This window comes from Arctopsyche grandis, chromosome 2 (assembly GCF_051622035.1).
Source record: "Arctopsyche grandis isolate Sample6627 chromosome 2, ASM5162203v2, whole genome shotgun sequence".
Classification (NCBI taxonomy): Eukaryota; Metazoa; Arthropoda; class Insecta; order Trichoptera; family Hydropsychidae; genus Arctopsyche; species Arctopsyche grandis.
Genome location: NC_135356.1, coordinates 25086500 through 25100186, shown reverse-complemented (window position 1 = coordinate 25100186; position 13687 = coordinate 25086500). Strand labels below are relative to the sequence as shown.

The 13687-nt window shown below is 32.4% G+C and overlaps 3 protein-coding genes across 4 annotated transcripts; 1 reads left to right on the top strand and 2 right to left on the bottom strand.

The window, feature by feature from the left end:
* Positions 1-4187: 4187 nt before the first annotated feature.
* wrm2 (wurmchen 2 transmembrane micropeptide) lies at positions 4188-5655 on the bottom strand. The gene has a single exon (XM_077445677.1). The coding sequence runs from the start codon at positions 5653-5655 to the stop codon at positions 5482-5484; it is 174 nt and encodes a 57-aa protein (XP_077301803.1). The 3' UTR covers positions 4188-5481.
* Positions 4628-8435, bottom strand: wrm1 (wurmchen 1 transmembrane protein). Of its 2 annotated transcripts, none has more exons than XM_077445675.1 (3): positions 8363-8435; positions 5933-6150; positions 4628-5824 (listed from the first exon to the last, which is right to left on the bottom strand). In XM_077445675.1, the coding sequence occupies exons 2-3, from the start codon at positions 6120-6122 to the stop codon at positions 5664-5666; spliced, it is 351 nt and encodes a 116-aa protein (XP_077301801.1). In that variant the 5' UTR covers positions 6123-6150; positions 8363-8435; the 3' UTR covers positions 4628-5663. The 2 variants fall into 2 exon arrangements, with proteins under 2 accessions (XP_077301801.1, XP_077301802.1); XM_077445676.1 differs by having other exon boundaries at positions 4638-5824; positions 8288-8391.
* Positions 8436-10264: 1829 nt separating this feature from the next.
* Positions 10265-13687, top strand: LOC143922723 (uncharacterized). The gene is made up of 4 exons (XM_077446055.1): positions 10265-10308; positions 10796-10957; positions 11037-11172; positions 12089-13687. Exons 2-4 carry the CDS (start codon positions 10803-10805, stop codon positions 12272-12274), a joined length of 477 nt encoding a protein of 158 aa, XP_077302181.1. The 5' UTR covers positions 10265-10308; positions 10796-10802; the 3' UTR covers positions 12275-13687.

Below are 13687 nucleotides of genomic sequence, written 5' to 3'. Positions count from 1 at the left end.
ACCACCCCAAACTCGACCATCTTCTGACAATGTTGATTGAACAAATAGGCTTGTAAAAATGGTTCGGTGATAACTAGTCAAATGTGAACCGGTCGCTCTAGATCGGTCACACGTGATCACCCGTCACGAGAAAACTGGTCACACCTTAAAATCGGTCAATCAGTTTTCTCGTGACCAGTTTTAGGGTGTGACCAATTTTCTCGTGACCAGTTTTAGCGTGACGATCTAGAGCGACCAGTTGTCCTGTGACCGTTTCACATTTGACTAGTAATCACCGAACCGTAAAAATAGTACTGTTCATTTATTAAGGCTCAGATTTCGCTCTCGAAAACCAATTATTACACTTCGCTGCGATATCACGTTTCCATAATATATCAACAGGTGTCTCATTCCATAATATATCAACAAGTGCTAAAATCAGCATTTAACGTTTATAAACGAAGATATTGTAACGTGGATAAGAGGGGAGCAGGTAAATTGGTCGAATGCAATACACCTAAATCCATTCACCGAATGCTATTCCACTAATAACGCTTTCACCGAAAATCTGTAGACCGAAAGGTAAATTCGTCTAATATCTTTATATCGAAAGACAAATTCACCGAATTTCGAGTAGTAGCCGAGTTTCAAACCAATAGTAGTAAATTTAATTATTTCGTAATTTTTGGACGCGATATCAACAGATGGCATGGTAAGATAGACAGAGAAATGTTATAACATTTCTCTGCAAATAGCCCTTAAATTTTATATACACCATATGGCGCCCGACAGAAGATTTAAAAAGTATTTCCCATCTAACGGTGAGTGAACTAAATTAAGGACATTGAAAAAATTATTTGCTTTTGTAGCTTTGTATTACCTTTTGCTACATACTTTACTATATTGTATAGCAACCATTGTACATATTTACAATAAAATTTATGATAAAATAAAGTAATAAAACGGAATAAAATAAAAAGGAATCAGAAAAGATATACAAACTAGACAAACTACTATAATTTCCACGATTGACAATTCATAATAAATAATTAATAATTTTAAATATACGTAATAAATATAAAATATTGTTGCGTAGGGGTGGGTGGAGGATCCAAGTAAAAGGCCAACAGTCGTCTCACAGCATTTATTGATGATTAAGGAGATACACGCATTGACAGTGCTCCGTCCAGAATTACATGATATCGCCTACGTACCGCCTTATAAAGGGTAGATCTCTCAGGACGCTTAATCTGTTTACCTGTTGTATAGTTACGTATTCGGATATGTGTTTCCACGACATTGGGTCTCCCCGTACCGATTCTGAGAAATAACTAATAATTGTTTAGCCTAAATGCACTTAGAGTCCAGATATAATCCTTGGAAGTAAGTGCGAGCACTTAGTTAACCCGATAACAGATATCCGTTGGTCTAAGTGCAATTCGCTCAATCCGCTGCGAACGTGACAATATGATGAATACATATATAAATCAGTTAGTAATTTATACTACATGTGTATTGGATATTGCAAAATACAATGAAATATAAATAATAATAAGACAAGAAAAAAGCAATACAATAAATAATTTATTAATCAAGTTACAGAAATAAACCAATTTATAATAAACATTTTCATGTAATAAAAATACTCTTGTGTGAAGCTATAGAAGTATTTTACAAAAAATTTGGTACGTACATATATAAACGAAGAGACGTTTGCTAATTTCAATGACCATTTCTTCTCCACTGATCATGGTATTTACTTGTTCTATTAGCGACACCACACAAATCCTAAGTAAATAATGATTTCAATCAATAACTGTAGCTTAATGCTTATTAGCTCATTCACACAGCGATAAATAAAATTTAACATTGGAAAGAGTTTAAAAGTTTGAAGCCACATATTTTTTTGGAATTCCTTTTTTAGTTCAGAATTTAACATCTCATTTATAATTGGGTTTCAAGCGTGGAGCTGGGATTCTAAACGTACATTAAATCCAAATTTAAGTTCTAAATATACTTGAAAAAATGAATTAGTCGCAACATTTTTGAGATTTGTATGTAATAAAAGGCTCGTTTCCAGTTTATAAAACTTTTTTTTTATTAATTATTTATGTTATATTGATTGAAGGACTATATTTTTTCGTTAAGAGCAGACATTTAATTAAAAAGTCCAAAAATAGTGTAAGTTCGAGCGTACAAGTTAATTGACCAGTTATAGATATGAAATCTCAGTTCGATACACGGCTTAGGATTTGAAAATTACAGCGCAACGATTAAAATTTTATTACGCAGTAAAAAGTTTCAGTGTTTCAGTTTCAAAGATATTTAATAGTGTTTGAATTATCACTAAAATACACAGACAAACACGCACATTTTTTAAAAACCATACATACGTGCCAGTGATTGACTCTGTTCAGATCAGTCAAAATTTCACAAGGTCACGAAACTCCATCTATTAATAAAATATACCTTTAAAAATACAAACCATCGAAACCGATATTACTTTGTTTTAAATAATCTTGAAATTATCAATGCAAAACTGCCATCCGCCAACGTAAAAAAACTTTAATGAGACCAATTTGTATTCGACATACTGAGTTTAGGTAAATATGAAATTAGGTATGCTCGTCGTTCGGTATCTTGATATTCGACCTACTCGCTTCGGTATACTCGTATTCGGCGAATTGAATTAGGCGAATTTACAGTGAATCGGACCTCCTGAATCATTCATTAAATGCTGTGAAGCGGCTTTGACCTTTCATTTGGATCCTCAACCCACCCCTACGCAACAATACATATCTACATATGTCTTGAAGAATAATCTCGATAAGGTCACCATATTTTTTATTTTATCTTTAATTTATACCAGGAAGGCCTAACAGGTAATCTCCATGCGCCTTTCTGGCCAGAAACATTGTACATTTGATACAAATATTATTAGTATTATTGCGTAGGGGTGGGTTCAGGATCCAAATGAAAGGCCAAAGCCACTTCACAGCATTTATAATAATTTATTAATTATAATTAAACGTTTTTTTCGGTCTGGTGTCCCAATGTCCTAATAGTTTAGTATTTTTTTTAAAGTTTAGTAGTGTATCGTGGACGTGTATTGGAGTATTTCCGATGTTGGAGTGAAAGACGCAGTGAGTAATATAGAGGTAGTTTACTGTTGTTTCTTCGACGAGTCAGCTCCGAATGAAGCACAGAAAAACACCATCTAATATTTATACACGGCGTGTAGTCCCAATATAGATAGATCATTGGTCGATGGGTCGCGAGACTTTATGAGGACAAAAGGATTGAAATGATGGTCTCATTTAATGCACGCTTTTGAATATGACGGTTGGGAAGGAAGTAAAATGGTAGCCACCAACATGGTCGAATCGATCCCAACTCACCGGATGGCGACCCAAACTCGAACATGTCGTAGAGCCCCTAAAACTTTATTGATTGTTGTGTATAGCTTCCTAATATATCAAGGCCTTTTTGACGGGATCAGGTGATTAGTGCTGGTTAACCAGTGGTCGACGAGCACCAATCACCTAATCTCTACGTTACAATAGTTAAGATCACACTTCATGTTGAAAAACCAAATATAACTATAAAAATTGTAGATATTATCAAATGCTCATATCTCATAAACGAGAGCAAACCAAAAAAAAAATCATTGTCATATTCGAATTTCGTGGATCAAAATTAGTAAAGATTGATTAATCTCGGCTCCGGTAATTTTATTTTATTGCTCAGTGTGATTAACAGTCTTAGGCTGTCGATGGATACTTTTTGCACAAAAATTTCTTAGAAAAATCATGCTTTGAACATTAATGGAGGGGTTTATTGTTATTTGAAAAGCATTTTTCCCACGCCGATATTTGGTGATTTATGATTTTAACTTCGTAACTGCCGAGGATTCAGTATTTCTGAAGAATGAGAGGTGTCATGATCAGCAAGCAGTTTATCTGAAACTGGGATTTTTCCTGTCCCTAAAGATCCCTTCGAGATACCTTCAGAACTAGAGGCATGAAACTGAGACAATCCTGAAAGCCTGGACGTCTATGAGCTCTATATATACATAAATCACGTAAATAAATATCATTTTTTGAATTACGTGTTTCAAATGCATACTCTACTTTTTATTTTGCAAAAATTATTCATTTTTACGATAGGTGTCACTTAATTACTCAATATAAATTCAAAAAACTACTGCGTATTCAATTTATTGAAATGAATTATAAAAATTTGGAAATTAAAAATTGGAATAAAAAATTGTAAAAATCTTCACAAAGAGATTATCAGAAAAAAACTAATTACTTCGGAATTAATACTATGAATTTAGCCAAAATCTATATCATTTACACAAAATTTATGTTTGAGGATATAATAATTCTTTTAGTCGCTTTTAAATAGGAACAAATTTGAAGAAATAATTTTTTTTTTTGTATTTTTAATATTTAATGTTAATAAAAAATTTATCTCTAATATTGTTAAATTTTTTTTTAACCCTATTAAAAGCTTACCATTCTGGTTTTTTTTTTGGGTATCTGTTCTGGTAAGTAGTAAGACAAAACCAGTATCTACTTTTTTTATCGAATATCTAATATATGGATGGATCGAAATATTCTTGTATGTATTAATACAAATACATATAAACTGGTTTTGAAAAAAAAAATGCAAATATTTTATTTAGTTATAAAATGGACGGAAATTACTATAAAATATAAAAACATCAGATCTAAATCATTAAAATTAATTAAATTTAAAAACATAAACATTCTGAGCCACTTGTATATGTAATATTTATATAATAATTTGATACTGTAGAAAATCTCATGTTGTTTTCATAACAAAATTTAACTAAAAGGTTTTTTAAATTTACCACGGATATAAAATGTTAATATCAAATAATTTCTTAAATGAATTTGATTTAATCTTAAAAAATATTTTTAATAATTGTTGTATATTCTAATTGGAAGGCAACTTTGTTTTCAGTTCACAATTCATTGAAATTATTAATTAATGAATTTTGATTAAACATAATTGTAGTTTAAAAATTAAAAATGTTTTATTACAAATAATTATTTAAAAAATCAATTGCATGACATTTTACATATATTAAAATGAGATGGGTGGTTCAGATCAAAATCAACTATTATACATTGTTGGTTTTCAGCTGATAATTTCTTTTTATAATCGTTTTAAATCAAAGAAATAAACATGTTGAAATTTTAGTCTTAAAAAAATTCAAATTTTCAAGATAACCTTTTAAATCTCTACATAATTATTTGTACTTCAAATATGGAATCATTTTCAAGTAAACGAGTACATTATATAAAAAGAAAAACTTAAAAATAGTTTAAAGTGAATAGAAAGCATTCCGAAAAAATACATTATCTGAAATTACTCACATTTATGATACATATAAAAAAAAATATTATTTTTCAAATATAAAATATGTAAAGAAAGATATAAAAAAAATGTATTCGTAAAACTATTCTAACCTAATCAAGCATACGAAACTTTCTGCTCATAAGCATGATCTTCCCAGTCGTATTGGGTTGTGAGAGCCGTGTGACGAAGTTTACACAGCCTCGGACCGTGCCTCAACATCACTATGATGATAACAACAATCAAGAGAGCCAATACAGCTACCGCTGGATACAATATAATGAACGCCATCGCGAGATTTAAATGTCGCTTTCGCGCTTATGAAGCTCAAAATATTCTCTAGGAGTCTTCGGCGGCAACGGAGCTGTAATGACGTAAGCTCCCTTCTCTAGTTCGGTGTAGTCCAAAGCCGGCTGCTTGTGTGGTGTGGCTGACCAGAGCGATACGACCCAACGATTCCCTGGAATTGTTAATTATCAAAATAAGAAATCATATTATATAATAACAATCTATCAAAAAATATTTAAAACTGTTGGTTCTCTTATATTATATTTGCCGTGACCGATACCTGTGTGTCTGTCTTGCCAATATTCAGAATATTTGTAACAGCAACAGCAGACGACGTTCAAGATGATCAAAAGTCCCCCAATCACCGAACAAATGGCGATGATTATGTAGAACGGAGAGAAGTCAGAGTACTCGTGTTTGGTGAAGAAAGGATTCTTTAAGTAATCGTCTTTACCTTCAATTATAGACATGGCAGTTGCTCAAGACACATTTATGTATCTAAAAAGAAAACAAAAGAGAAAAATGTGACGACATGTTGTTACAAAATACAAACAAAAAATTCGCCAAGCAAGCAGTCATAAATTTCAATGTATTGAAATCTTCTATAAAATAGCATTTGAACTTCTTACATGTTAAACGACCAAATTTCTCAATTGAAGTAGGTAAGTATACTTTTTAAAACTTGTTCTACTAAGCATTTAGTTGATTTGCTAATTATTGAGGGTTAATCAAAACTAATGGCAAATTTAGTTTGTAACATGTGCTTCTCCAGGCTGCTCGCATAATAAGGTGTAAAGTCATCGACAACTTAATTCGAAGCAGTTAACGCACATACGTATGAATCGTGAAAATGATTAGGTTTCTTGGTAAATTGGAGTCGTCAAAGAGGAAAAATGTAAATGCGGTTTATAAACTATTACATCATACGGTAAAAATGTCATGACTTCATTTTGAACCGGATTTTTGCACAAATTAATAAAAAAAACAATCAACAGATTCACCCAGATCGCGTTGGGTGCAACAAGTTCATTCTTTCGTAGATATGCAATAATAATATTGATTACATTTAGAGTGTTAAAAATTCGCAACTAACCAACTTCTACCGAAGGTGAGTAATGTTTAAATATAATAATTTTGACGCTTTGGCTTTTGGTGAATGATTGAGATCGCAAAATATTTTTACATGGTTACATTTAATCATTTTTAAAGACGAAGGCCATATACGAAGAGATAATTTAACATATTATTCGAACTTTCTAGAACATTATCAGAGCTGATGATTACTATTAAATTTTTTTGTAAAGATTCTTGCGGGTCAGATAAAATAAATATTAAAACATAAAAAAACCTCAATTCTCGAGAGTAAAAGTACAACTACTTCCGGTTGAGGTAAAAATATTATGGTATACAATTTATAATTTCTATTACATGCCAAAAAAAATCCATCTGATTCGGTTAGCACAGTGGTTCTTAACATGGGTTAGGTGAGTCAGTCTCAGGGGTTCGGCGGAAGTCAAGAAAAACACCCGACTCATGATTCGGGTGCCAATTAAGAAGGGTTCGGTGAATGCGCATATGAAACTGGTGGGGGTCAGTACCTCCAACAAGGTTAAGAACCACTGGGTTAGCAGTTTGGGAGATAATTGGATTCAAAAACTTAAGAAAAAGAGGACACCTATAGGGAGGTACCATTTCCGGTCAACTTAAAAATATGAAAAAAATTGACGTCGTATTGATTACCGATACTGAGTTTCAGTTCCATAGGACGAACGGTGTTCAAAAAATCCCCAAAATACACTGACACACACATTTTTTCTAGATCTAGATCATGAAAACGTGATCAGAGATCGATTCCGAGTTCGAATTTTCGCATGATCACAAAACTTCATCTATTATTACTACTACATACCTAGATAAAGTAAAAATCAGTGATTATGCTGAGTAAAATGATGGATAATGTTCGTCTCATTTGAGTAACATATTCAAAAATGACTTTTTGCTATAAATTGTAGTTTCTATGTAGTCTTATTGTTTCCGCCCGACCTATATATTTCTTAGAATTGATGATCAATGAATACTTTTAACAATAGTCGATTGCCATTTTAATGGCTTCGGGACCAGAAACTGTAGTGGTGATGGAACGTTGTAGGTAACTTTTTGCGGCAAAGTTCCCAGTCCCAAATGATATGAGCCGCAGCTTATATATAAGTGCTTCTCATATAGAACTAAATAAAATTGTGAAATTGTCTCCCAATTTTATAATATACATCGGAATTGTTGACTAATTTGTTTCGTAATCACCAGTCCACATGTCGTTTCAATTGGTTTAATAACAATCAAAGAAGGCGTGGCATATACCTCATGACCTGAGAAAGCTTGGTGACGCATACGCCTGTGAATCAAATATGTACATAATATAAACATTGTATACCATTGAAAATATGAGATAGACGCGCAATACATAATTGTTAATATACACAATATATATATATATATATAAATGGCAATAATAATAGTCGGGCTGGTGGATGGGACACGCCCACCTGCAAAATGTGTCGTACATAATGAGAGTATCGCGGCTATGCAAAGCGCTCTTATAATAAATTTAAATAGTATTATATATTCGGTAATTTACGGTTTAGATTATGTGAATGTAATGAGATATATTAATCGGAATTTGTAGTATTTTGCCGAATTGCACAGTACACACCTGGTAGCCGTGGCCGTGCCGCACCCAACAAACATCGGTCGCGTGAGTAAACACTTGCAGACAGTTGAGTGCTGCCACTATGAAAAATGCATCTAAATTTTAATATAAATAAAGGGTTCGGTGATTACTAGTCAAATGTGAACCGGTCACAGGACAACCGGTCGCTCTAGATCGGTCACTCGTGATCATCCGTTACGCTAAAATTGGTCACGAGAAAACTGGTCACACCTAAAATCGGTCACACTGGCCGTTGGTTGTGGTCTTCGCGAGGAGTTCGCGGGCATCTCATCAGAGTCAGCTCATCTGACGCTATCTAGTCGCGTAGAGAAGGTTGGCAATCGCTTTTGCGTTCATTTCACTTTGACAGTTCGAATGTCAAATCAGTTTAATAATCTTAATTCACCGCGGTAAATGTACCGCGGGAAGGTCTATGATAACACTGATTGTGTTAGTAAGAGGTTCCTTTATTTATGTTCACTTGTTACAAGAGTAATTACATGTACAAAGAAGCTCGTTTCTCAGCTTCGGAGCGATGAATTATTTCTTCTGGAATAGTCAAATGGGACGTTGCCAGAGATTAATTATGCATGTTTGTACAAGAGCGATGATTATGCCATCGTATGACTATGAGATCGCTGGCTTTGATTCGGAATAATGTTTCATTTAAATGTTGACTTTGCGATGGAATGTCATAAACAGACAAACTAATACCGATCATTTGTATGTATTAAAGAAATCCTTGTCGTTATTAAATCTATCGCGTTACAGACAGATTTAAGTACATACATACATATGTATGTTTTCATTTCATATACTTACTTATGTATTGAATAGCCGATTTAGAATAAAAACATAATTCAGATGTTCAATGAAAATTAAATTAAAAAAACAAAAATTAAAAATTGGTCGAATTTTTGGTTGTGACCAGTTTTTCGTGACCAATTTTCGGGTGTGACCAGTTTTATCGTGACCAGTTTTAGTGTGACATGTGATCACGTGTGACCGATCTAAAGCAACCGGTTGTCCTGTGACTGGTTCACATATGACTGGTAATCCGTTTACCACATATGTAGGTACATATGTATACAAACTCGAAGACGAAATATACCGAAAAAGTTGGGAAAACGAGTTTTGAGATATTGCAAGTTGGTGGAACGAGGTAGACCCACATATTTGCATTATATTTTTGCTTGTTTTCGGTGCTATGGATAATGGGATTCAAGTAAAATAATACTAAAATTAGGATGTGCACATATATAAAATTGATTTAAGACTGATTTAGCAAGAATCAATGTTTTTGGTCTTTTAAAAATAAAAAGATTTTGATCTCATAATTCTAAACTGTACTGGTAATTGCATCTCACGACTGACCACACCAATCTCCAAGAAACTAATGGTTCGGTGATTACTAGTCAAATGTGAACCGGTCACAGGACAACCGGTCGCTCTAGATCGGTCACACGTGATCACCCGTCACACTAAAACTGGTCACACCCTAAAATCGGTCAATCAGTTTTCTCGTGACCAATTTTAGGGTGTGACCAGTTTTAGTGTGACGGGTGATCACGTGTGACCGATCTAGCGCGACCAGTTGTCCTGTGACTAGTTTACATATGACTAGTAGTCCGTTTACCGAAACTAATACGTACATATGTTTACTTTGGTAATTGGACTATTCGTCACATTGGGGTGGTTACAAAGACAATTTTTGCCATGAAAATCGCGAATACACAATATTTGCCACTCAAGTTCTCGTTACTATGATAGTTATCGTTAGTATGATGGACTTCTCGGCTGCCAGATGTTCCGTTATAGAGATTTTAGTGACTTTGTGACGAGTAATTTGTGACCAGTAATCACTGAACCGTTTACTTTGTTACAGCATCGTATCTTATTTTTTTTATATAACAACATTGCTCAGTTTGACAGTAGCGTTTTTATAATAGGTATAGTTTGTTCTGTTTTATATTTTAATTATACAGATTGTTTATACATTTCCTGTAAATTTATTCAAATTTTAACATATTTAACTAATTCACAATAGATTGACGGACAACCATTCCATTGTTATAACGGTACGAAAACATGGTAGACAATTACGTATTTGACAGTTCGTCGACGATTTGTAACGTATGGGAAATTTAGTAGGTAGATGTATCAGTGTGTTGTGTTCAAGTCGTCATTTTTTTGTAAGGCCATTTGCATAATGTGTTTTAAAGGGATTTATCTAAATCATGTAAGTTAACGTCTAGCAGTATGTCCAAGGCTGCACTTGTTCGTAGATACAAGTACATAGATTGCAATGTACTTGTTCCTACTCTATATTTGTTATGGAAAAACTTCAAAATAATATTTTTATCTTTAAGTTTCTAGTATTAAATATATAAAAATCTCATAATTTTTGTGTATAAGATTTCATTGATTTATTTTCAGATAAATAATGGGAGGAAATCATAAAGGTGGTTTAAGCGTTCTGTGGATGCCTAGAAAAAAGAAACACCATCATCACAACAAACGTCAAGATAACGTTTTTAAATCCGGCAAAGGTAGACCAATTAATTTTGGTGTACCGGGACCTGCAACTGGATCGCCGGGGTTATTTTGAATATTTATTCGCACAGATTGATCATTGCTCTATGTGCTTTATTAATAATTAATATTTGTATTTTTTCAGACTTTTGGGTGAATCACGTCCAGCAGTCCCCCTCGAGAAACCTGTTGACATTAAATTGTTGCATCTGAATAATGTCAGTGCAACTGTGGATAATCCCAGTACTTCTGCAAAAGAAGACCACAATGCGATTGAAAATGTTTGTATTATAATATATTGCACTCATGATCATAATTATTTAACAGGCGTATACAAACTTATGTATAGTAGCAGCTTGTTATTCTGATAGTGTTATTATTCGAAATGATTATTTTATTCGTTTGGACTTTGCCAGAGTTTCTATGAATTTTATTACTATATTTAAATAATGAGGAAAAATATTGATAGTGCAAATGCGTTGTAATTTTTTTTAAGACACATATTTATACAATACAGTGGTGATACAACCGGCTTCGCTCAGTATTTGTAATATATTTTGATTTTTAAATGCTTTTTATTATTACTGCATTATGTTCACAATGCATCTGATATCTATTTTAATAGCTTTTATATTTTATAATTTTATTTTATTTTTGTTAGTAATTATATAGGTAGTATTATATTAATATTATCACTCAAACATGACTAATTTAATATTAAACATTCGTTTGTTTTTTTATTAAAATTATTTGAATCGAATTTATTTGAGTATTTAACGATAGCCAATCAGAAACGAATTTGACGAGAGCCAATTAGAACGAAGTACGAACCCACACACACAATGAACGCTCTTTGTTTTATATATAACTAGTGGTTTTACCTGGCTTCGCTCAGTATTTTTAATATAAACAGCTTAATCATGGCTAATCTAATAGTAAACATTTGTTTGTTTTTTTATTAAATTTATTTGAATCGAAAAAAAAAAAATTGAACGATAAAGATATCATTGTCATAGAAACTTCATAGTTACATACAAAGTCTGTTTCGAAATTATATATTAGATTCCATACAAAGTCTGTTTCGAAATTATATATTAGATTCCATACAAAGTCTCTTTCGAAATTATATATTAGATATGTGTAAGGTAATTATGATGTTAGTGGTGGATTAATGTTTGATTGTTGAAAATATTCTAGGACGCTGCTGATAATTCAAAAGCAAGCGAAACGAACGATGATGAGTATTTGGAGAAATCTGAAGATACGACGGACACGGTGAATTTGAAAAATGATAAAGATGACAACGACGTGGATGAAAAGCCAGGTCTTGGGTTTGAATGCATGTATTGCGTATTTCATTGTTGCGATTGCACTATTTCCTAATTGTAATTTTTTGGAATTGAATATTTTAATGGTGCCTTAGAAGTATCATTATAGTGATTTTATAAGACTACCATAAATATAGTGTCAGTATATTTTTACACATTCCATTTTGGAATAACCAGACGTGTCATTTCCTAACTTTTTGTCTAATTTAAATTTCATTCCATATATTTTTATTTTAATTCAAATTTCGATGCAGTAAAAAAAGCACAGCAAATTTTAAAAAGTCTCACATTCCTATGCGTAGAAATGAAATTGTTTTTGTTCTATTTTTTCGATATTTTCAACTTTATTTTAGCTGAAACGCGACTTTTTGTATGATTGAATGTTTTCTATGAATTCATTTACATGTTTGAATAAACAATTGGACTTAGTTCTTTTAAATGAATCGAACCCATGTGCAGTGGCTTAAAAAGGGAGAGATGACAGGGGTATCGATGCCCCAGGTGCACCAGCTATGGGGCAAAGGTAAAATATATTTTTTAATTTATTGTTTTCTCATATTTTATAGTAATTTTCACTTCAATAAGTACAAAAATTCCACAAAAACATTGAAGTTCATGAGTGTTCTTCGTAATCTGTCTGCCGAGCATGCAATCTTTCTAGGCTTTGTATTAAAAGCAATAAACAATGTGGCGCCAGATTTGAGCCTGACTATGGAAGAGGAAGATGCATTTAAGACAATGCTTTCTATACTTACATACATATATGGTGCAAAAAAGAAAACGTTTGCATTTACCCTTGCTATGCTATGCCATGTGAGCAATATTTCGAGAATAGGTTGCAATTTCTTGATGTTGCAAATATTGGTCATGTGGGTTGGATGCATTTTGGGGAACTACATATGTCCAAATGAAACTCAAACTTAAGTTAATTTTAATGATTGGCAGCTTCTCTTGCGCGTAATTTATAATTTTATCGACTATTCATATTAAATTCAAATTTTTTTTTATTTTTGTTTGTGCAATATGGGCCGTATGTATTTATAATTGCCAAGTTTAAGTGGTACGCAACATTTTTCTGCTCAGAAAATAGCAACTTTTATTTGTGAATCCCTCTGATTAAGGTTTTATTCTATAAATTATAAATTTTCACACACTTTTTGTATGTATGTATGTGATACAGATTGATTGACTACTGCCATAAATAATTTTAAAAACGGTTTTGAAAGATTTTCTCATCATCAAATCAGAAATTATGATTACTCTTTACCCTTTAGTTGTTGAGCTACTTCAGTTTGTGTATGCGTGTTATTATTTTTCAATTTAATTAGGATTTTCGGTCTGATTCCATTGACAATGCTTAGAAATTTTCTACCGAATTGCAATAAATCTTATTTTTTTTAATTGGCAGCAAAGGATTATTATATCTCTTATTAAATTGAACAAAAAGCGTCGAAATTATTGATTTTAT